Below are 24,760 nucleotides of genomic sequence, written 5' to 3'. Positions count from 1 at the left end.
GCAGGAAAAGTTTGTGGGTTTCTGCTGAAGAAGTACCTGTTTGCTCTTCCGCTCTTTGTTTTTGGGGTTTTTTTTGTGGGTTCTGGTTTTCTGAATTTTTTTTTTTTCACATGAAAGAAGGATTACAGTTGGAGCAAGGTTAAAGAGGATGCTTACAGAATAGGCTGAAGTAGAATGTTTCCTTCTGTGAAGGAGTTAACTGGTCACTTGCATGTTCATGGTCTCATGTTACTTTAAACTTTCATCTACTACTGAGGTAGAAACTGTCAGCATGTTGTTGGAAGGTTATTACCTTGCCTTTCATGAGGGGGGTCGCCTGACAGTTCTTTGTACTTTGTCTAGTTTTTCTGGTTGCATTGTCGTTGATACAATGATGAGATATTGAAGAAAAAAAGGTTGAAATCCAGGCTTTTTGTGTGTCCCTTTCATGACTCCCTATAGGAGTCAAGGCTCTGGGCCTGAGCCTTGTTTGTCATTATGTCACTGAGTTGACATTCATGCTCATGTCACTGTTTGATATATTTATCTAAACTATCAACAGGCTTTAATATCAAATCTCTTCCTAGGACTCCTATCTTAATATTTTCTCACCTCCAAGTGTTGCATTAGTGATAGAAAAGACTGCATGGAAAAGTGGGGGGTGAGGGGCAGAAAGTGGATTGCTGCAAATTAGTTTGTATGAGTTATTATTTTTTCCTGCCTTTTTCCTCTTTTGGTCTGTAGAGGCCTTTCCAAAGCAAAACCATCTTTTTATCCCAGCTGGTATGAGTACCAGGGTGTTGACTTGTACTGTTTTGCTGTGTGTCCTCAGGGGATTTGACTGGCTTGGAATCACTGATGATCCTATGAGATCTTTGCCCTAAAGAGAATTTAGTTTTTAAACTTCACAGATCTTTGGCATTTATTTTTTATGATCAATCTACTTGTTTTTAGTTTGTGAATACATGAAACAGGTTGGGGTTCAGGATGTTGGTTACTACTGTGGTGGAAGATAAGACTAGATGTAGGCAAAGAATATTATATTTATTTTTACTTGGAAGCATAACAGCCAAAATGAATTAATATTTTTTTGTATCTTCCAGAAGCTACATTCAGATTCCATCATCAAGGGATGAAAAATATTTTTAATGTTGTTTTTAACCTTGGGTTGATGGACATGATGTAAAATTGCAGTAAGAACAGCACCATTTTGGATAACATAGTTGTGTTGTAAACAGAGGTAAAATGTAGGGTGTATGTCAAAACTTCTAAGTGTTGAAATTGCAGCTGGTTTATCTTCAGCACATTTTTCTTGATGTTTATCTTGTTGAAGTACCTTATGCTTATAAACAGAAGATTCTGGGAATTACCAGCTGGATTCTAATCAAGCAGAAACTTTTGATATTGCCTTGGAGATAGAACTGGCCTATTTGCATTTTTTTTTCATCATGGGATAGGCATTTTCCACTGGATAAGTATTGTCCATACGTGTTGTTTTGGACTGCTAAGGAAACAAAGAGATTTGTTCCGAGATTATAAAATCAGCATCTTGAGGAAAAGGGAGGTCACAGTTTGCTTGGTTAATAGGTCTTTCATCCTGGCCTTAGGAAACAAAGCAAGTACATTTGTTGTGATGTTTAGGATATGTAGTAACCAGCAGGATGAGAGAGCTCTGTATACATTAAGTATTTTTTTGAAGTTTGAGGTAAAACTGTGGTGATTCAACCCTCTGAGCTCTCCCAAGTATAGCCAATATGTTTTTTCCAGGTTAAATACTGAGTGTGATCTTGGACCTGATTTTTTTTTTTTTTTTTTTTTCCTGGTATAGTTCATTGAAATACTTTTCTTCACATTTTCTTACAAGTTTTTGAAATATTTTGTGTCTGCCACTAGGAGAAAGAACTTTAGATTCATTATCTAGATCATGGTCTTTCAGGAAAGTGGAGCTGCATACTGTAGTTTGATATTTGATCACCCAAAGAGTGCACCATCTTTTTTATGTCTTTGAATATTTCTGCCGTTTTATGTTAGCTGAAAGCTTCATTGCAGAGAGGGCTTTTTTGTTTAAATTTGCTTTTTGTTTCTGATTGGAGTTGATGTAGTGCTATTTTATACTTAAAATTGGTGCTATTATCTTGACTTCTTACTAGTTTGGTTCTCTAAGGGGAAAAAAAAATCACAGTAAGTGTGTAGTTAAAAATTGCTGTAAAATATTACCCCTGTTCTCAATCAGCTAAATGTGGAAAAATTTACCAAAAAGCTTGAGGTATTGGTTTAGTTTATATATTTTTTTGAATATAAGGTAAATATAAAGAAAATATAACTGGCAAAATGTAAAATTTGTGAGTATGTATTTGAATACTGTGAATACTTCACTTAAAAACCATTCATGTAAGCTTATACTTACATGTTGAAGAAAGAAAATGTTATGCCACCCTGTAGGTTGCTATAAAGATTGTTTATGCAGCTCAGCATAGGACTTAAAATACATTGAATTGGAGAATTTTGAAAAATGTACTGTGCGACATGGGAGACCAAATCATGCTAAAGTGCAAGGAAAGACTATACATCAGTTCAAAGGCTACATTATTCAAAAAACTGCAACCATAAAAAAGGTAATAAGATTACATTCTCACACTTCATGGCTAGTAAGGTGCATTAAGCTGCTCAGATATTCATAACTTACTGTGACATTTGGGAAGATTACATTTTGCTGTGCACAGCCATTACTGCAGCTCAGATAATAACTAGCCAATGCACGGACCTGGATTATGATCCCTGTCATTGGAAACAAATTTGTGTTTTGAAGGTTGATCAGTTTCAAATCACCATTAGAAAGGGTTAATATGAAATACTGTGGGGGGTGTGTGTGCTTATGTGTATCTAATGGGCATGCATACATATAGTACATCAACTGCACTGTGCCTTTGGTATATTGCGTTCTCTCGTCAGTTTTTTTTGTCCTCACTTTCCTTAAAGGAAATGCTAAAATGGTAATTATTTCTACCATAGCATATTATTTCCAGAATGTACTTGCTGAAATGCTTATGTTTGCAGATGAGATTGGAAACCTAATTTGACAGCTTCCTGGATGGGTGGTTACTGATAATAGTGTATCTAGCCAAAAATGAAAGATTCGTGGTGTAGACTTATAGGGTGAAGGTAAGGTCACCTCTAGTTGCAGTATATGGTTTTGGTGTGATAATTGATGGTTGAGTTATAGTTAAAACTAAATGTGTAAAGAGTTGAATTTCTTGTTAAGAATTAGCAGGTGTTTGTGGCTGGAATTTAACCTTCAGCTATTCTGTCTGTACACAGAATGCAGTATTTTGTTTTTTACCTTGATGGCGAGATAGAGAATGGCTTGTTGAGCAGTACTTCAGTTTTGTAGAGAGCAATGCATTTAGTGTATTTTACATTTTCAAATGTTTTTGTTTTTTTAAGGGGTGTACTTTTTTCCTTGCATTTGTGTTAATCCATTCTGCTCAGCATTCTCCCTTGAATTCTACCTTACAGAGCTTTCTTGAGGTAGGCCTCTGCTGCATCTTATGGAAGGTGAAAACTGAGCTGTGGAGAATAATAATGACCTGATAGATTTGAGTGGACAGCATGAGTTGAGAAAACAAAAACTTGGGAATATAATTCAAGTCTTCACATTCAGTTAATGAAGTTTCCCTAGATAGTAAGGAAGCATCTGATAGTAAATTGCATAATTATTTTTCATCACCAAAAAGGGATTAAAAGTGTTTAGAAATTATCATGAGACATTGTCTATTCTGTCATAAAAGCAGTTACTTTCTCTGCTTCTTGTGGTGTTTGGCATTACTGTTTTATACTCAGAAGACCAAATATTGCTGCTTCTAAGTGACAAGATTTAGACACTTGAGGAAAATGTATTGTAATTTCAGTAGTTAATGAAGAACATATGTTCTGTTCCATTGCGTAGGTTTATCTTCAGATCCTGACTAGCTGTTGGAGCTCATATTTAAGCAAGTTAGTATATGCATTTTGGGGCAGTTTTGCCATGGTATGACTTTGGAAGTGATGGTACTGAAGCTGTTAATGGTCAAAGAATGTGAGAGGAGCACCATGTAGGACAAAAATAATGTTGTTTATTAGACAGACTTGTAAAAATGAGAAGGAGCTGAAATACTTTTTAGTGTGAATACATTTTGGTCATTTGACTCAATGCTATCTGAATTCCTATTGTGTGCTGTTATATAATGGATATTTTGGCAAGCATGGTAAGCATCAAGTTTAATACAGTTCTAAAGTCCAAGAAAAGTTTAAAAAGTGGAGGCTGGACGGAATTGGGGTAGAGGAGTTTAGTACAATCTTTCCTTCAGCTGGAAATCTTACTGAGTATACAAATGAGAATTAAATAGGTTCTTTCCTTCCCTCCTCCATGTCTTTGGCACGTGCATGTATGTTTAGTTACTCAGTGTATGTTCAAACAAAGCCTGCACCTAGGAGACCTGAAATATTACTAGATTTAAGTGCCTTAGCCAAACCATAGTCAAAGGCTTTAAACAGTGCTTCTGTTTCACGTTCATGCAAATATAGCAAGCCTTTTTTTCCTTTTAGTACTTGTGGCTACTATTGAAACTGGCAGTTAATACTTAACCAGCTTTATTCAATATCTCAGTCATGACTTGTACGTGTTATAAGTGGTAATATTTCTGACTTGAATCAGCTCCTTTTAGCTACAATTACCCTCTTATTTGAGGAGTTTTAAGCACACTAGAAGGAAAGCTTTTAGGGCCACTCCAGGCCATTTATGGTATCTTAGCTGACTTGGCTTTTTCATCTATTTTAGGACACTTAAAATCACAGAACAGTTTTGGTTGGAAAAGAGCTGTAAGATCATTGACTCCAACCATTAACCTAACTCTACAGAGTCCTGTGTTAAACCATGTCCTTAAGCACCACATCTGCACATCTTTTAAACTCCTCCAGGCATGGTGATTCAGCCATCTTGCTGGGCAGCCTGTTACCACTGTTTGATAACCCTTTCAGTGAAGAAATTTTTCCTCATATCCAATCCAAACCTCCTTGGCACAACTTGAGGCCATTTCCTCTCATCCTATCAATTGTTACTTGGGAAAAGAGACCAACCCTCACTTCAGGCTCCTTTCAGGCAGTTGTAGAAAGTGGTAAGGTCTCCCCTCAGCCTCCTTTTCTCCAGGCTAAACAACCCCAGTTCCTTCAGCCACTCCTTTGAAAGTCTTATTCTCCAGAGCCTTCACCAGCTTCATTGCCCTTCTTTGGACACCCTCCAGCACCTTGATGCCCTTCTCGTAGTGTGGAGGCACTTATTGGTCTCTTCACTTTTCATCTGTGTGGGGCAGCTCAGGACATCTCTATCTTGCACTACCCAGATTTTCTTCTGCAGCAATTATCTGATAGTAGGTGACACCCTAGGAGCACCTTTGTTGAAGGTGCTCATCAGAACTTGAAACAGAGGAAGGGTAAGGCTTGATATAATTCTGTTGGTCTCTTTATGTTTCTTTTTTAGCTCATGTCTTTTTCTTCTTGCAGAATGAATAACTTTAAACATGGAATGGTACCTTGATACAATTGTCTTAAGGTTTTTTTTAATCTTTTGTCTGAAAGCTTGTTGGAGGACAATTTGACTTGGAAATGAACTTTATCATCCAAGAAGTAGAGGGCATCACCTGCATGGTAGACTTGCTGGACAAGTGTGACATCACCTGCCAAGCTGAGGTGTGGAGCATGTTTACAGCGATCTTGAAGAAAAGTATACGCAATCTGCAAGCATGCACGGAAGTGGGGCTTGTTGAACAAGTGCTCAAGAGGATTGATAGAGCTGACAACATGATTGCAGGTACAGTTTCACTCAGTGTGTGACTGAAACCGTATTCCTTTTATGTAAAGTCTCATGGAAACATTTATTAAGTGGTAGAAATTTGACATTGCTTTTTATTAAGCATTTATATTGCTGTTCTTTTTCCTTTCAGATCTCTTAGTGGATATGCTGGGTGTGTTGGCTAGCTACAACTTGACAGTTCGAGAGCTAAAGTTATTCTTCAGCAAGCTTCAAGGAGAAAAAGGGAGATGGGTAAAAGAAAACTTAACTGAAACCATTTTTGTAGTGTTGCTTCTACTTTTCCTAGTATTTATAGGTTAAAAGGCTGTTTGATAACCTTTGTAATAAACAGATTTTAAATGTACCAAGAAATATAGGATGTTTTCTGGTATTATATGAATGAATCTTTTTACTTGCAAGTAATTAAAATACAGAGAATAGAATAGTGATGAAATTAAATTTCCTCCTGGATCTGTGAACTGAGTTGATCTTTTTGAACACCTGGGTATCATATGGTGACCCAAAGCAAGTGCTTTTATGCCCTTTTAAAAATAATTCCAGTTATAGGAAATGGAAGGAAAAAGGATTAACATTTTTTTTAAGATGGAAGAGAATAATTTAAGAAGTCTGCATAGGCAGTTCAATATGCTCCTATTTTCTTGCTGTTCTTTATCTGAAGCCTGAAAAAAATTACCTAGACAAGGAAGTGTGAATTTGTGGCAGAAATGGAAATTAAGGAAATAAGCTCCAGATGAAAAATCATATTGTGTGTTTTCTCCTGTTCCTGTGTGAACTGGAAAGGGAGAAGAAGGTGGTCTTTTGTTGTTGAGAACTTCCTTCCCGGAAGTAAAAATGTGTATGTTGTAGAGGCCACACAAAATTGTTGTTTTGCTGGAAATGGGTATTATTTAAATAATAATTTCATCTGCTTTGAATTTTAATTGAGCTCCTGCTGTCTCTAAATACTCTTCCTAGTGTAGAGAAAGGACAGCTGTGTCTCTATTGACTTCAAATAATTTTTAAAAAGGTATTTAATATAAAAGACATTATGCACAAATAAAAAGCAAATTTTAAAAGACCCTTTGAAATAAATAACTTTGGAGATCATAACTTGTGCAAATAAAAACACTCTAAACTTAATAGAGGGTTTAAACTTAATAATTGAACATACAGAGTATATTTAACCATAGATGAATTAAAGTTGTCTCTGTAACATTAACTTTTTCATTTCCTGTCTCTCTGCTATTTGCATTTAATTTCCTTTCTTTATGAAAGACTAATTATAGAGGAAAGGAGGAGAAAAATGCCACAATTGCATTGCTGAGGAGTTGCACAACTCCATAAATCATAAAATCAGCAGTGCTGTAAAGATACAAAGTATTTGGCTACAAAACAGATCACCTAGTTGAACTCTGTAGTGCTGAAGACTTCCAAGCAGTTCTCAGTGTTTCCTCCTCAATTTTTATTCAGGATTCATGAAGCACTGTTTACCTGACTATAGTTTTGGGACTTCGGTATGCGTGTTAGGGATCATGCAATGCTTAGTTTTCAGAGGGTGGCTGCTTAGAAGAGGGAAAACAGGACACTCTAAGAGAAAGACGTGAAGTGTAAAATCATAGTTTACAGATAGATCCATGGGAACATTATGGAGTGATAAAAGAAGACACACAAGATTGTTCTGTTGCTATGAGCAATATTTGCTGTACTTCTGTTGTTTTGGGCTCATGTACTTGATTTGGAGCTGATGGTTGCTGAATGTTACAACAAAATCAGTGCAGAATTAGGGTGGTAGTGGGGACATGTTAAGTATTCACACTAACTGAGCACTCAGTTTAGGTGTTCCAAACTGCCCTTCTGCACAGACTTATTTGAAGGGTTATATATAACCAAAGACACTTAGTATATGACTGCAGTCCTGATGAAAATAGTCCTGTCTGCTGATCCTCTCTCTCCCTTTTGCTAGGATTTTCCCATCTCCCTTGTGCTGGCAATGGCTTCATGTAGCCACAGTCCAAAACTGCTGGAACTGAAAATTGTTTTGCATTTTTTTTCCTGAATTAGTTTGCAGCTGGATCAGTTAATTTTCTTTAGCTCACAGAAAATTCAAACAAATAGTAGCACTGATGGGATTTAGGAGATAAAAGGAGGAATATTCAGGGTCAGTTTCATTTATGCTGGATGAAAGTGGCTCTGGTCTTTAAATCCTTAGTTAAGTTATTAATAGTATTTTAGTACCCCTACTGTGTGTTGTGTGACGGTATCCATGACTCTTTGTTAATATTGTTTATTGAAAGTGCTAAGTGTCTTAGCAGAGTATTACTCAACTATGAGAAAAACTTTAAAATGTGGCAAAATTAATTTTTTGTGTGTGTAGTCTTGTCTTTCTTATGGGTCTGTTTTATTTATTTACAAGTGCAATAATTCTCTTTATCAGCCACCTCATGCTGGGAAGCTATTGTCTGTGTTAAAACAAATGCCTCAGAAGTATGGACCTGATGCCTTCTTCAACTTTCCAGGAAAAAGTGCTGCAGTATGTAGATATTTTAAGTCTCTTGTTTGTTCATTTGTTGTTTTGTCAGGGCCATTGGTTATTTTCATTTGTGGTGTTTTTTTGTTTCATCTGTCATTCTCATAGGTGAAGAGTTTTAACCAAATTTTCCTCTCTGTCTGACACCTACATTATGCCTAAATAAATCACAGAATCACAGAATATTAGGGGTTGGAAGGGATCTCCGAAGATCATTGAGTCCAACCTCCCTGCCAGAGCAGGACCAAAAAACCCTAGGGCAGATCACTCAGAAAGACATCCAGACAGGTCTTGAAAGTCCCTAGAGAAGTAGACTCCACAGCCTCTCTGGGGAGCTTGTTCCAGTGCTCTGTAACCCTCACAGTGAAGAAATTCTTCCTCATGTTGAGGTGGAATTTCAGTGCTTGAGTTTGAATCTATTTCCCCTTGTCTTAAATCCTTAGTTAAGTTATTAATAGTATTTTAGTACCCCTACTGTGTGTTGTGTGACGGTATCCATGACTCTTTGTTAATATTGTTTATTGAAAGTGCTAAGTGTCTTAGCAGAGTATTACTCAACTATGAGAAAAACTTTAAAATGTGGCAAAATTAATTTTTTGTGTGTGTAGTCTTGTCTTTCTTATGGGTCTGTTTTATTTATTTACAAGTGCAATAATTCTCTTTATCAGCCACCTCATGCTGGGAAGCTATTGTCTGTGTTAAAACAAATGCCTCAGAAGTATGGACCTGATGCCTTCTTCAACTTTCCAGGAAAAAGTGCTGCAGTATGTAGATATTTTAAGTCTCTTGTTTGTTCATTTGTTGTTTTGTCAGGGCCATTGGTTATTTTCATTTGTGGTGTTTTTTTGTTTCATCTGTCATTCTCATAGGTGAAGAGTTTTAACCAAATTTTCCTCTCTGTCTGACACCTACATTATGCCTAAATAAATCACAGAATCACAGAATATTAGGGGTTGGAAGGGATCTCCGAAGATCATTGAGTCCAACCTCCCTGCCAGAGCAGGACCAAAAAACCCTAGGGCAGATCACTCAGAAAGACATCCAGACAGGTCTTGAAAGTCCCTAGAGAAGTAGACTCCACAGCCTCTCTGGGGAGCTTGTTCCAGTGCTCTGTAACCCTCACAGTGAAGAAATTCTTCCTCATGTTGAGGTGGAATTTCAGTGCTTGAGTTTGAATCTATTTCCCCTTGTTCTGTCACAGGGCACAAGTGAAAAGAGGTGGTCATGCTTATAATAAATGTGCATTATCACTCTAGAAGAACCAATAAAATTACATAAAGCATTATTATAAATGAGTAGTCTTTTGGTTTGTCATGGGTTGTTTTTTGGTTGTTTTTGGGGTTTTTTTTGTTTGTTTTTGTTTTGGCCAATTTTTTTCAGACTGTTTCAGTTACATAGTTTTGCAAGGAGGATCTGCCTGCTTTTCACTCCCATATCTCTGTGGGAATGGTGCTTGTGTTAGTATCCAGTATGTGTGAGAGTGGCTTTGTGGTGGCTTGGCCTTGGCTGGATGCAAGGTACCCACCAAGCTGCTCTATTGCTCCCTCTCTCCAGCTGGGCAAGAGAGAGAAAAAAATACAATGAAAGTCTCATGGTTGACAATAGGACAGGTAGATCACTCACCAGTTACAGTCACAAGCAAAACAGACTCTGCTTGGGAAAATTAGTTTCTTGCCAATCAAATCAGAGTAGGGTAATGAGAAATAAAAATGAATCTTAATATACTTTCCCTTCACCCTCTGTGCTTCTCAGGTTTAACTTCACTCCCTGTTTCTCTACCTCCTACCCCAGGTGCCACAGGGTGATGGGGAATGGGGGTTGCGGTCGGTTCATCACGTGTTGTCTTTGCTGCTCCTTGCTTTTCACACCTTTCTCTGCTCCAGCATAGTAGCCCAACCTTCAGGGATAGTATTCCACGAACTTCTCCAACATGTGTCCTTCCCACGAGGTGTAGTTCTTCAGGAACAGGCTGCTCCAGTGTGGGCTTCCCACTGAGTTGTAACCTTCTTTGCACACAATCACCTCCCCTGGCATGAGGTCCTCCACAGCTGTGTGTCCACATCTGCTCTACTGCAGTGTATGGGCTGCAGGGGTTCAGGCTGCCATCTCGCCATGGGCTGCAGGGCAATCTCTATTCCAGTGCACCTCCTCCCCCTCGTTCCTCACTCACTTTGATGTCTGCATAGGTGTTTCTCTCACATACCACTCCTCTCTCTGTTGCAGGTCTTTTAGCAGTTTCTTTTTCCCCTGCCTAAATATGTTACCACAGAGGCCATATCCCTGTTGCTGATGGTCTTGGCCTCAGCCAGAGGCGGGTCTGGCTTTGGAGCTGGGGGAGCCTCTTGCAGCTTCTCACAGGAGCCATTACTGTGGACCCTCTCCCACTACCAATGCACCTACACATAGACCCAATGCATTAAGAAGTGCTGTGCAGATTCTTCTGTAGGAATAAGAAGTATATCAACAATTTTGCTTCTAAAATCATAGGATGAAATAGGATGTTGAAAATTTCATGCTTAAGTCAGAGAAAGATTTGAGTAAGATTTATCAGATTGCTCCAGTTTTCTTTGCCTAAATCCATTACCTTTCTGCCTTGGTGACTTGAGATTAAGCTTCAGCAACTTGATGGCTTCATGATTTTATTTTTTATGAGAACTTGAGATTGTAAAACATGGACTACTGGAAAAATACTACTGCAGCTGTATGTTTATCACATGCAACAGAACTTGGCCATAGACATGCTTTTGTTCCTTTTGGTTATTATTTTATTGTTTTTGTATTTAACTTCTAATAATTGTGTTGTATGCTTGAACCATATGTGATATTGGGGTGCCTCAGTAACCTTAATGTTAATATTCTCATATATTTTTAAATTGAGAAGTCTTAGAAATTTAGTGTTTAATGTAATTACTCCAAGATCCATTGTGAGCTAAAACAAATGAAGGTGCTACCACTTGCCAAAGGCTGGGCTCAAAGACATGCAGACTGACTAGTTAGCTGGTATAGAGAAGGATTTATAGCATTTTGTTTGGACATGGATAGCTGAATGGAGCGTGGGAGCATAATAAGGAGTCTGGAGACACTCAAGTTCTTTGATGTTTTTTGTTCATTGGTATTGATCATCTGGACAGCATCTTTGATCAGGGGTTATGGCAGTCATAGTTGAAGTGTGTATTGCAAGTCTGTGCAGCACAAGAATGAAAAGTTAATAATAATGTTAAAATAAACCCAACCAAAAAAAAAACAACCCACACAATAAAATCCGACTGAAACAAAGGAACCTGCCACACAGCTTATAACTTCAGAGCTTTTGAGGTAACATAAGCACAGTGTATTGATACAAAGATTTTGGATTGTATTACCTTTCTTTTTAAGAAAGTCTGTAAGTCTGTAATATTCTAACTGGAAGGCTATGTAGACATGAGTTTCAAGAGAGAAAGTGAACTCCTAAGTGAAATGTATATGATTCTCTTTTTGTGGCATGCTTTTTTTCATAATTGGTGATTTACCTGAAAACCAACTCTATGTGAAAATAAGTTTATAGATAGATTATTCTGTCAGGTTACCACAAAACAAAACCAACTTGCATTTTGCATTTTTATGTTGTAAAGTTTCCACTAAAGCATTTAATTTTTAAAGTAGAGTTTACTATTAATAATCTTCTTTGAGATATCAAGACCAGTTTTTAAACAGTTAGATCAAGTAAATATTTTAACAATGGAGTACAAAAATGAGAGAGGTTAGGCCAGATATTGTTTAGGGTAAAGGAACTTTACACATTTGTAGTGTATGAATTTGTAATGTGTATCTGTAGATCAATATACTTCTGCAGTGTATATTTTAAGGTATATACTTTTACTATTGTGATGTTGACCTTTCTACATGAGTATCTTTTTGCTTTCTTTAGGCTATTGCCTTACCTCCTATAGCCAAGTGGCCATACCAAAATGGGTTTACTTTCCACACTTGGCTAAGAATGGATCCTGTAAATAATATCAATGTGGATAAGGATAAGCCTTATTTATATTGGTGAGTTTATGTAAACCCATATTTCTGATGTTCAGTTTGTATTAATTGGTCAGTGATTTCTGCTTTCATCTGTGTATGTGCTGATTTTGTTTCTCTTTGTTAGTTTTCGAACAAACAAAGGACTTGGTTATTCTGCTCACTTTGTTGGAGGCTGCTTGATTGTAACATCCATAAAATCAAAAGGAAAAGGTTTCCAGCATTGTGTAAAATTTGATTTCAAGCCACAAAAGGTGAGTAAAAATAATAATCTTTCAAACACATTTCATGAATTAAAAATGTAGTCTAGAGAGGCAGTGTTGTAGGTATTGATTAGGTTTATCTTTCTGTGTAAGAGTAGGGACACTGGAACAAGCAAAACAAATTTTTGTTCTGAATATTCTTTGTTCTTAGTGTTTCATATGAAATGCATAAGAAAGAACGAGAAAATACAGTTTACCAGAAGTTGGATGAATTTGTGAGACTTGTGTGAGTTCTTTGAGAACTCGCTGTTCGTATTAACAGTTAATGGTTGGGCTTTGTGATCGTAAAGGTCTTTTCCAACCAAAATGATTCTGTGATATTTGGAAGTTACAAGGCTTGTGTGTTTTTGTTTCCGTTTATACTTTGTTTTCACCCACCTCCAGACATTCTCTTTTCCTAATGGCTTTTGCTAAGGCTCCCATTTATGTCATTACATATTTGATGGGGACAAATGCCGTGTTATTTTAAGAAATCATAATTACTATCCCAGATTGCATTTTTCTAATCAAGCTAGGACCATTAATACAGGTTTGATCTTCTTACATGTGGGAAAATAACAGATTCATTCTTGAAAGAATCTTTTACTTCATGTTCATTCAGGTTGTCCAGAAAATAGTCTCTTTGATTTGGTGCTTTATTCTATGTATTCTTGTAAATGTAAGAATGAAAATAAAAGCTCATTTTATTATTTATGTTAAGGCTTGCTGGCCTATTAATTAATATTATGCTATATTGAAAATGTCTCCTTTTTCAATTAAATATTCTGCTAATGTTTCTGGAGAAACATTTCATGGAAGAATAGACCTCCTCAGGAATTTTTTATCTGTAATCTTTTGCTGTAAATATGGATTCTCTTAATTCTGATAATTTGACATGTGCAGCCTTTGAAAGTCTTTAGTCTGGAGCAATCCTTGCTCTTTGGATTGTGACATTTGCAGTAGTCCATCATGCTGAGTAACCCAACTTAAATTTTATTTGCACAGTGGTTTCAGTGTCAAATTTGTTGCAGCATTGCCATGAAGATTTGTGGAGTTCTATGCCATAAAAATCTTTTAAGCTTCAGTGTCTGCTTTTTGTGGAAAAAGATGGCATGTTATCCTTAAACATAACGATGCAGGAAAACTCACCAGTGACTTAAATCTTTTCAACTTTAGTCTTTCTATCTTAATTTAATTAAAATAATGAGTTGAATTTGTTCTACTATGCCTCACTTTAATGCTTAAGCTACTTTAAGTGTCCATAAAGTGATATCCATTGTTTTCTTATCATTTAGTGGTATATGGTTACTATAGTGCACATCTATAACCGATGGAAGAATAGTGAACTTCGATGTTATGTGAATGGGGAACTGGCATCTTATGGAGAAATAACATGGTTTGTCAACACCAGTGATGTAAGTAATCCCTCTATACTAATATGTACATCTGATAATCTTGCTGGATTAAGTAGATACCCTTTGACGTTTTATTAATAAAAATAAAAAAAATTGAAATAAAATTATTTCTGGTAGAGGAGCAGATTCTGCTTTTATACATCTCAGGAGTTAAAAGTTGCTTCTGCTGAGACTCTCAAATGCCTGTTTATGTAAAAATAATAATAACTGATAATATGTGTATTCTTTGTATAATTTGCTTATGTAGCATAGATAAAACCCTTTTAATGAGTTCTGTTTTGTTTTCAGACATTTGACAAGTGTTTCCTGGGTTCTTCAGAAACAGCTGATGCCAATCGAGTGTTCTGTGGGCAAATGACATCTGTTTACCTTTTTAGTGAGGCTCTCAATGCTGCTCAGATCTTTGCCATTTATCAGCTTGGCCTGGGGTATAAGGTATCTTAGAGTTGACTGATAAGACTCCTTATGGTGTGTTTTAAGAATGTTGTGACACCTCTATGTTCTAAAAATCTTCTTTCTTTGTAATTTTAGTCAACTTTTCCATGTTTCTTCTATAAGCCTGTGTCTTCCCTTGCATTAGACATTAATTCAATTATTTAATTTCTTATAAAAAATAAATTTATGTTCCTGTTTAACCATCAGAATTTCTCTGCTAGTTGGGAGAGGGAGGAGAACACCACTGTTTTCTCTGGCTAGATTAATTTTTTTCATTGAGGCTGAAAACTATAGATCAAGTGTTTGTTTTAGAAATGTAGCTTTTTAGTTGATTGTGCTAGTCAGTTTTTTTTTAATGTGTGAGGTTAGTGCCAAGGATTAGTTTTGTTGTAGTGATTTATTATTTGTTTTGCCATAGCCTGGGGGGCACTAACTGAAGACTGTTATTCCTGAGCAGCTGTACAAACATACACTAAAAAAAAGATGGTTCTTAATCTATCTGCTCCTCAATTATTAGTTCCTTCTGAGTGAACATTGCTGACTGTCATTCTGTTTCCTTAGCTAATGTGTTTCCTTTACATTACCCACCGTTTGGGCAATGTCACTCTTCAGGGGTCAAAAAAAAATTCTGCAGTAAAATTCTCTGTAAAATTGACTGAGTCACAGTTCTTATGAGACCCCTTCTTTCTGGAATATGTCTAGGTTGAAGAAACAATGTTTTAGTAATTTTTGGCAATAGTTGTGTTCTGAAGTTCATTCTCAATGCCTGTAATCTAATTGTTTTCTTTTTTCCTTCCTTAACCCTCCTCCCCAATCCAGGGAACATTCAAATTCAAGGCAGAAAGTGATCTCTTCCTTGATGAACATCACAAATTGTTACTCTATGATGGCAAACTATCCAGTGCTATTGCTTTTATGTACAATCCAAGGGCTACAGATGCACAGCTGTGTCTAGAGTCATCCCCTAAGGATAACCCTTCTATTTTTGTTCATTCACCACATGCCCTCATGCTGCAGGTATTTAATTTTTGTAGATTTGGAGGATAACAATTATTTATCTTTGAAAACCTAAAAATCAACTTTTGTAGGGATTTGGATAAGATAGTTAACTAATGATAGTTTGGGTTTATTTGGTTGTGCCTGGTGCTACTCCCCTGTTTCTTGAATTAATGTGGAATCACTAAGAAAGAAGTTTATTCTATCAATGTTGCAACCTAAAAATTGTCAGTATTACAAAGACTGTGTTAGTTTAAAAAAAAAAAAAAAAAATCCTTGTTCCTAATTTATGTGTTCACTTCCTTACAGAAATTTTTATCTGCCATCCTCTGGCCTGTTGCTATGATAGCCTTTTCTTCCCTGTGCTTTGAGTGTTTAATTTTTGTCAGGAAATGTTTATGTTCTATTTTAGTCTCTCTATTACTAAAGGCTTGTTTTAGAGTTTATCAGCAACCTTCTGTATATTCATCTGAGGATCTACACTGTAGACTGTATCTAAAGCAGTAGGTCAGCCAGACTGGGTGTTTAGTGTGGCTGTGACAGTCAGTTTGTACTTATGTCTTTTATTTGGTAATAACACAATTTTTATATTGAAGAAATTTCAAGCTATTTCTAACTAACTTTTTAAGAGCTTCTGAAGGAGATTTCAATTTTTCTTTATTCTTCTTTGTCAGGATGTGAAAGCAGTCTTAACACACTCTATCCAAAGTGCCCTGCACTCCATTGGAGGCGTGCAGGTACTTTTCCCTCTCTTTGCACAGTTAGACTATAGGCAGTATTCATCAGACCACATTGACACAACTGTTTGGTGAGTGCACATACTTATTGTGTTCTGTTCTTTGTTTCTTTTTAAGTAAAGGAAATTACCTCTTGCTTTATTAAGTGACAAGGTGGTTTAAATTGTCTTGTGCAACAATGAATTATGTCTAACAGTAAAAAGGTGGTCTTGTTACAGACAGAACTTCAAAGTGAGCTGTTTATTTGTACCAAATTTTCTATGAATGTTCACACAGAATGAAAATATACGCATTTCTGCTTCACATGTTGTGTGTAGCAGAATTACAGAACATTCTCTTGAGCTTATTCCTATCATGCAGAAAATCTACTGGGGAAGGCTTCAAGTGAAAATCCAGGAAGGATAAATTTTTCAGATATGTCACGTTTTTCCTTGGATTTTTGGTTTGTTTTGTTTTTCTTCTTTCAGACGTCTGGGAAGATAATGTTTTTAAGTGTTACTCGCAGGCTTTTTCTCTGGTTTCAGTTCTGTTTCAACTCAGTCCACCTTCTGAACATCCTGGCACATAAACTGGTGGACATTCTAACAGTAGTATTAATGGCAAAGGGATTGCACTTTAGAATTGCTATGTAGTTGGCACTGTTTCATTGCAACTAGTTTCATGACTGTTTCAGAACTATCTACATCCATATTGTTGCTAAAAAGGAAGTGGTCACAATGTTCCTTCAACCAATTGGCACACTCCTGGGCCTTTCTTGAGCTGGCTCAGACTTGGGCATGTATGTGATGAGTCAGATATTTGATTCAGTTTAAAACTGGCCCAGCAATAGAGGGCTTGTCTGTTGGCTAAAGTCTTGATTCATAGGCACTAGTGGTGTGACACAAGGGGAGGGGTGCAAACATTCCTTCTGGCAGCAGCACAAAGTTGAATTTGATTGAGCGAATAGCAAAGCTGTGTCTAGAAAAGTATTTCCAATATCTGTTCCTTCTGAAGCAGTAGGAAGTGCAATGGTGTGCACTACTGATCTTGCATAAGTTTGTAAGTTAAATAGAAAGCAGAGAGAACTACGTACTTACCTGTTGCTCTGCAAGTACATGCTTTCAGAATAATCCTGCAATTTCACAGTTATCTGAGAATCCAGAATTGCAAGTTAGAAATGTGTTAATTAAAGGCAAGAAGTTAGAGCTTTCGAAGTTAGTCTTTTTGTTTCAAAAATTCTGATCTGAGCACTTGTGTAACATGTTCAGTGTACCTCCGGGCTGTGTGATGGAAGTGCTAAGTCGGAAATACTTTGTCTCATTGTAACCCCCTTTTTTTTTATTTCCCCCCCAGTTCTACTTTATTGGCTTTCATCATGGAGTTGTTGAAGAACTCCATTGCTATGCAAGAACAGATGCTTTCCTGTAAGGGCTTCCTTGTGATAGGATATAGCCTAGAAAAGGTAAAGCAAATCTTTCTTAATGACTTACATTACATTAATGTTGAATTTTTTTTTCAGAATAATACTTTTCCTAGATTATTGCAGAGCACTTCCTTAAGCAGATTATCTTTTACAGTCTTCCAAAGCCCATGTTACCCGAGCTGTGCTGGAACTTTGCCTTGCCTTTTCAAAATACCTGAGCAACTTAAACACAGGGGTGCCCTTACTGAAGCAGCTGTGTGATCATGTTCTCCTTAATCCTGCAATATGGATTCATATCCCAGCACAGGTAAAATTGCTTATTCTTATTCATAATAAGTATCTTATGCTGTATCAATTTGGGAGTGTTGAGACTAAATCTGACCTCCAAGATTTATAGGTCCCAGCTCTCTAGCAGAAATCATACAGGAACTGTTTTCACCCTCCACTTTCCTGCATGTAGCTGTCAAATTTTGCAGACTCCCAGCGTTTTCAGGGAGTTTGTAAAACTGCAGCATTCTCCAGAGCAGAGTTGGGAGTGACTTGTGGAGTCCCTGACCTAGTCAGTGTTGTACATAGAGAAGGAATCTTGGATGGGTCAGGTTGCAGAAAGCCAGAAATTTTATATTTATCCTAGTTGTCAGATTTGAAGTTGTTATTTAAATGGACATATTTGCCTCACAATATTTTTGTTTTGGTGAATCTGTGTTCTCTTAAAATGAACATCTTGGATGGAAACTTGCCAGTTGGTTCCAATTCAATTTTCTTATCAGATTTTTTCTATCTCCTCCATAAGGGTTTCTTTTGCATTTCAAAAACTGAGACAGCACCAACAATGCAAATGTTTAAGTCATCATAAAAATCTGTTTGTTACAGCTAAATTAAATTATTAAGTACTAGGTAAGTCATTATTTCTCAGAGATGAAGGGGAAGAAGATATATAAATAATTAAGCCTATAAAGAATACTTAAGCCTGTAATAAATGAGCACCTTTCTATAATACTTCATGTGTGACCTTGTTCTGAACAGAGTGGTTGGACTTGCTTATCTCCAGAGGTGTCTTTAAATCTCAGCTATCTGTGATTGTGTGAATGCTGTGCTGTCATGTTTTTTGAGCCTGGACCAGCTTAAAAAAAACCCACAGCACTCTATAGTTTTAGAACTAAAAATAAATTTTTCATCAGTTTGCAAAGTTTTTAAGAGCTTTGTCACTGAACTATGCAGAGAAAATCTGCTTCTCAAAGACATTTTAATAGATGGAATTTAAGAATGCAGATGTCTGATGTGCTGCAATTTTGCTGTAATGATGCTGCATCTCCTGGTTGTGTGTTGTAGGTTCAGCTGACCTTGTACACTTACCTGTCCACTGAGTTCATTGGGACTGTTAACATATATGGTGCAATCCGGCGGGTTGGGACAGTTCTTTTGGTCATGCATACCCTGAAGTATTATTACTGGGTAGTGAATCCTCAGGATCGCAGTGGTATAACTCCCAAGGGCATAGGTACGTATTAATTTCTACTCTCAGGAGCTGATGCTTGGTTTAAAAAAAATGTGTACAAGGTATCGAATAGAACTGTAAATGTCTTGGAAAGACTTGTATTTAAATGTGATGGGTTCGATGTAACAGTTTGAGCAGTGTACTTTTGTCCTTAGGATATTCTTGGAAGAAATCATATCCTCTGTCCCCAAAGACCTGCATGAATTAAAATGAAATAGAACTGATTAGACAAAGGGTAGGGTTTTGAAAGTGCAGAGTTTTGCCTGGGAATGTGGTCTGTTTTTGGAGCTTGTTCCAGTACTGGACAGGATTTAAGTGCTTGTAAGTTCTATTTATAATAGCAGTGTAGCTGAAAACAGGCATACTGAGTCCTATCACAGGCATAGGAATCCGAACTTTGTTGAAAACTGCTTAGTAAGCGTGCTTAATTCAGACAGTGAACTCATAGTGAAAGAAGTAATAAGAAATTTAGAACAGGTATTTAGTACTTGTTGTACAGAATATAGAACAAGAATATGGATTGGTCTTACGAGAAGAGTCTTAGGGGTAGCCCCTTGAGTCAGAAATCCAGTACTTTAGAAGTGGGAGAAGGAAATGTGCAGCACCATAGCATAAACACATGGAGGTGGAACTGGCATAGATAGTGGAACTGATGCTTTTTGGAAGTATGGCTTTACAACTCTTCTAATTCTGCAATTTACGGGGCTGGGCATGCAGCCGTGGCAAAGGCACCTCTCCTTTAATGAAGAAATGCTCTGAGAATTTCAGAGAGAGCAGCAGGGGATGAAAGAGAGCTAGAGGTACTGGGAATGGGTGCTCCTTAGATGTCTGACTTCTGCCACTGACTCTTCAGAATGATCAACCATTCCTGTTAGAGTATTGTAAAGATTGTTTTGTAGTATTTTACATCCTGTAGGGAGTAAAGCATGTGTTTCTCCTTTCTTTTTTAATGAAGTCATGGATTTACTTAATTAGTTTCTGAACTGATTTATTGACCCTGAGGCAAGTATATGTGTAGGCTAGTCTTACTAATTCAGTTTAATGGCTTATTTTGACTAGACTGATCTATATGGAAAATAAATATTCTTAAACAAAATATGCCTGTGGGCCTATACTGTATAAAACCAGACTCTTATGATCACTTATATTTGCTAGTTGATTTGCTTTTTCCTATGATCATAAGAACTGTGAACCTGTAAGCAAGTGTAAAAACTGTCCCTAGAATGTATTCACAGCAATTCATTTGCTTTCTGTAGAAAAGCTTTTACTTGGCTTTGACAGTTGGTTGCACCTGTTTTTTTAACCTTGCCTCTCCTGGGAGCTACTCAGTGTGTGAGTATTTAAAATGTTTCAGTGAAGGTCTGCTTTACACAGGAATGGCAGAAGCAACTCCTTTTGACTTGGAGTTAACAAATTAAGTAATGGATTTCTTTATATACAGCATTGTAAGATTGGGTTTTATTATGTGCATCACCAACGTATAATAACGGCATGTACTTCTTCCTTTGTGCTTTAGCAGAACTTTGAAAACAATTTTAAGTTGAAAAAAACTGAAATCTGGAATTTTGACAGAAGGTTTTTCATATCAGTCATCAGTCTTATTCCTTGCATGAAGTTGGTTCTTAGACATCGCAAAGAAGTGGTAAAATAATGAAAAGAATTTAGAAGGGTTTAAGTAACTGTGTTTAATAAAAACCTTAGTAGAACCTCAGTGGCTGGGCATTTTGCAAGTAAACAGTGATAACATGCATTACAATTTTGAGCCTGAAGTGGAGGAAAGAGAATTTAGAACTCTTCACACAGAAAATGCTTTTCATTTCTCTATGTGAAAATGCATACACTGCTAATAACAGACCTTAATTTCCTTTTTGTGTATCTACTTTTTTCTTTTGTAGATGGTCCACGGCCTACTCAAAAAGAGATTTTATCTCTGCGAGCATTCTTGTTGATGTTCATTAAACAGCTAGTGATGAAGGTAGAGTAACTTTAAATTATGGTAGGATATTTAGATCATTTGTGAAAGGATAGCCTTTCATAACAAAATGCACTTCAACATAGCATTTTTTTCTAAGCGTGGTGAATTTTGTAAACAAGTAAATAGAAATACCATGTAAGGTGCATCTTCTTATTGTGACTCTTAATGTAGACAGCAGTGCCAAAGATAAGTTTTTCTGCCTTTTAAGCTGTTTTAATAAAAAATGGAGTGGTTAAATAATTAACTTAGAAATGTTTACTATGAGGGAAGTAGTATTTGATTAATATTTGTTTCTGACAAGAGCAGTATCACCTGTATCAGAAGAAGTGTTTAAAGGGCAACATTTGACTTAATATGTTGTGGGTCAGTGGTACAGAGGAGGATAAGAAGTTTCACAACTGTTAGACATTAGAGGAATATTGAAATCCAGCAATTTAGTGCTTATGGAGTCTTTTTAAGCCTTTCCTCTTGTAAACTCTGCTCTTTCTTCTCTCTCTTCTGCACACTGTCTTTTCTGTATTTGAATCCAGCTCCCTTTTCCCCTCTTCCTCTCTCTTGCTAAGGAACCAGTATGCTCTCTGCTTCTACCCTGAGCCCTAGCAGTATGGAGAAGTAGCTACTGGAAAAGTTCTACTCTTGACCCTTGTACTCTCTTTAAATTGGATGTTCTGCAATTAAAATATCAGGGACAATTTACCTATCAAACTCTAGAAGACTTTCATTAAACTTTAGCTTCATTTTAATTTTTATTATTTTATTAAAATGTCTGTTAGAGATGGATAACTTTGACAGTTTTGGATAGAGTTTCACAAGTACAGTAAAAAGGTTGTCCATCATAGAAGACTGATTATTCTACAAGTTTTCTATGTGTACACAGTGGTGCAAAATCTTTTCAGGAAATGAGAGACTTCTTTTAAAAAAATAAAAGCTCTAGAAATGAAGAATCCTGATTTTGCTTTCACTCATTGTATTCTTAGAAACTGTTGGCTTTTGTTTTGCTTTCAACAAAAAGACCTCAAGGCATATTTCCAACGTAGATGTCATAAGTTATTTAAATTTCTGCGGAGTTGATGGCAACCTAAGATAGGATTCTGTAGTGGAAAATAAGAAGCAAACTCATCTTTAGGCATGGTTAGCAGGTTTGTAATTAAATATCCAGGTCTACTTTTGAATCCTCTTTTCTGCCTTCATTTAATTCTTCTATTAACAGGAAGCTCCCAGTTCAAATTACCTGTATCAATTAACATATGTTAATCTAACAATTTCATGTACTATATTAGTATTCAGCTTATTTTTATACCTGTATTGAAGTTGTCTTAATACACTTTTATAACCTTCAGTGGATGTTTTTTGGGCATGGAAAAAGCTACCTTCCATCTATGAAGCTATTGTAGTACCAGGGGAAAACAAAGTTGTTTTGTGGATCTTGATCAGTATATAACCATGGCTCGTAATAATGCTTTTTTTGTGATAGTTAAAACCTGATTATTTTTTTTTTTTAAAGGACTATGGAATAAAAGAAGATGAATTGCAAGCTATCCTCAATTATCTGCTCACTATACATGAGGTAATTAATTTGAGGGGTATTGGGGGGGGGGCACAGAGGTATTACTTCTGCTGTTTGTGACCATCAAATGTTTGAATTTTTTCAAATATTGCCTTCTTTATGCCACAAGATGGCTCTGTAGAGGAAATAGCCAACATGGTCCAACTCTTCAGTGTAATGTGCTGAATTGCCAATATTCTTGCAGTGATTTAAGCACCACATTCAATGTTAGATTGAAGTTCATTAAGCCAGTAAGTCAAAATGGTTTCTTATGTTGTGCTGCAAACTGATTTACTAGGCAGAAAAACAGATGGTGAGACTGACTTAAAAAAACCCAAAACAAAACCGTGTTTTATGCTGCGTAAATAATATTTTTGGTTTGTGTTTTTTCTCTTTCTCCTTTTTATTTTGCTCTTTAAATAAGCAATAAAATTGAAAACATGCATTAAAAATAAGGATGTATGTTAATGGCATCTAAGAGAAACATGTAGACTTAATTGGGAGAAAATGTTGGTTACCACTGGCACATCTGCATCTTCATATTTTAGCACCAGGAAAAGGCACTTTATGCCAGATGCAACATCAAAGACAAGGGAAATGGGGACATAAATCTTACTGATCTCATCTTTGTAAGGGTGCTTGAAATCTGTAAAATAAGGAATTAATTGAATTTCAAGCAGCTTGGATTTTTTGTTTTGTTTACACCTATGTTTTCCTTTTATTATCTGTTGCTGGTTACTGTTATCTGGTAGTACCATGGTCAAGCAATTCAAGTCTTTCTGCTTTAAATAGACATATAAAAAAGAAGACCCTTGGCATGTAAGAGTAAACCAAAATATCAGAAGCTTTGTTTAGCCTTCAGATGAGGAGGTGATACTATCTTAGAAGTTTGCATGGCCAAGTCTAAAAAAGTCTGAAAGATCTGTGAAAGCTGAATTGCACGGAATTAGGTATCTAGTTACAAATTCAGGAAAACATAGCAGGAGAAGGAAAAGTTCAGTCTTCTCATGTAGCTCATTCCACACTGAGTGTCTGCAATGTACGCCAGTCATATCATCAGGTGACTGCAGTGGTTCAGGAGGTGTAAAACTGGTTCTCTAACAGTGAAGAATAAGAATATTTGTTGGAAAGTGTTTGCTCTGTAAAAAAAAATAAGTTTTCATTTTAATACCAGAAAGAATGGAAAAAGGTGACAGTTGCATTTTGCTACTTGGTAGGTTATTTTTAGTTAAAATTAACTTTGAACAAATAAATAAACTGTAATTAGAGTGCTTGAGACTAGTCGGATGAAAAACTTTACTGAGCAGCTTAAATTAACCATTTAAAATATTGTTTGTGGCAGGTTGTGGTATTTTTTTCTTCCTCGGCTTAGACGTTTGTTGGTAGAGATTTGCATTAAAAACACCACTCTGTGCCTCATAATATGTGCAGCAGTTTATTTCTGGGTCCTACGCTGTAAAATTGGGCAAGTACACATGCAAACAGATGAGCATCTGTGGAAGGAAATAGCATAGTCCAACAGTCCATTCCCTGCAAAAGGCTTGCTTCCCAGACACAGATGTATTCCTTTTCAATCTAAAAAATGAAGAGGTTTTTTGCTAAATTCTTCTTCTGCCCTTGCCTTCCAGATCATTTAAGTCTGATCTAACTATTTTGGTCCTTGGCTTACTATTACTCTCCAGATAATTTTGAAGTATTTTGTGCTGGTTCTTTTAACCAAAACAAAGTTCTAGCATATATGCATTTTTAATTCAGATTTGTAACTTTTATTCCACAGGATGACAATCTAATGGATGTCTTGCAGTTGCTCGTTGCTCTGATGTCAGAGCATCCCAGTTCTATGATCCCTGCTTTTGATCAGAGGAATGGATTACAGTAAGTTTGAGATTTGTAAGTGGGCAAGAGGAAATACTATTTTGACCATACTGTTGTGTGATAGAATTTGCATGAAATCTAAAACATCCTCTTCAGTGTATGTGCTGCAACCTTAGGCTCCTCGTCATGGGAGATTTTTTGTGTCCAGGTGTTCTTTTGACAAGAGGTGATGCTGGATTTATTATCCATGAGGTCTTTTTTGTTTTGTTTCCAAGCTGTCAGTTGTGCTTAAACAGGTAGTGATCAATTTGAGTTAGTCTATACATTGATGTGAAGTCTTCATCTACCAGCTCTTAGTCTT

At 36.5% G+C, this 24,760-nt stretch overlaps 1 protein-coding gene across 1 annotated transcript in view; it reads left to right on the top strand.

Moving 5' to 3' along the window:
* LRBA (LPS-responsive vesicle trafficking, beach and anchor containing) overlaps window positions 1–24,760 on the top strand; it is a 408,793-nt gene that overhangs the window by 38,334 nt on the left and 345,699 nt on the right. Inside the window, exons 2-16 of the mRNA XM_010009006.1 lie at window positions 5,593–5,824; window positions 5,958–6,058; window positions 8,241–8,336; window positions 12,241–12,362; window positions 12,466–12,592; window positions 13,876–13,995; window positions 14,284–14,430; window positions 15,250–15,447; window positions 16,101–16,234; window positions 17,496–17,604; window positions 17,720–17,872; window positions 18,898–19,066; window positions 20,959–21,038; window positions 22,543–22,605; window positions 24,362–24,459. Coding sequence (XP_010007308.1) covers window positions 5,593–5,824; window positions 5,958–6,058; window positions 8,241–8,336; window positions 12,241–12,362; window positions 12,466–12,592; window positions 13,876–13,995; window positions 14,284–14,430; window positions 15,250–15,447; window positions 16,101–16,234; window positions 17,496–17,604; window positions 17,720–17,872; window positions 18,898–19,066; window positions 20,959–21,038; window positions 22,543–22,605; window positions 24,362–24,459 — 1,949 coding nt within the window. The remainder of the gene's footprint in view (window positions 1–5,592; window positions 5,825–5,957; window positions 6,059–8,240; window positions 8,337–12,240; window positions 12,363–12,465; window positions 12,593–13,875; window positions 13,996–14,283; window positions 14,431–15,249; window positions 15,448–16,100; window positions 16,235–17,495; window positions 17,605–17,719; window positions 17,873–18,897; window positions 19,067–20,958; window positions 21,039–22,542; window positions 22,606–24,361; window positions 24,460–24,760) is intronic.

Source organism: Chaetura pelagica, unplaced genomic scaffold (assembly GCF_000747805.2).
Source record: "Chaetura pelagica isolate M959 unplaced genomic scaffold, ChaPel_1.0 scaffold221, whole genome shotgun sequence".
NCBI lineage: Eukaryota > Metazoa > Chordata > Aves > Apodiformes > Apodidae > Chaetura > Chaetura pelagica.
Note: the sequence above shows the minus strand (reverse complement) of the source record. Positions and strands in the feature narration are given on the sequence as shown.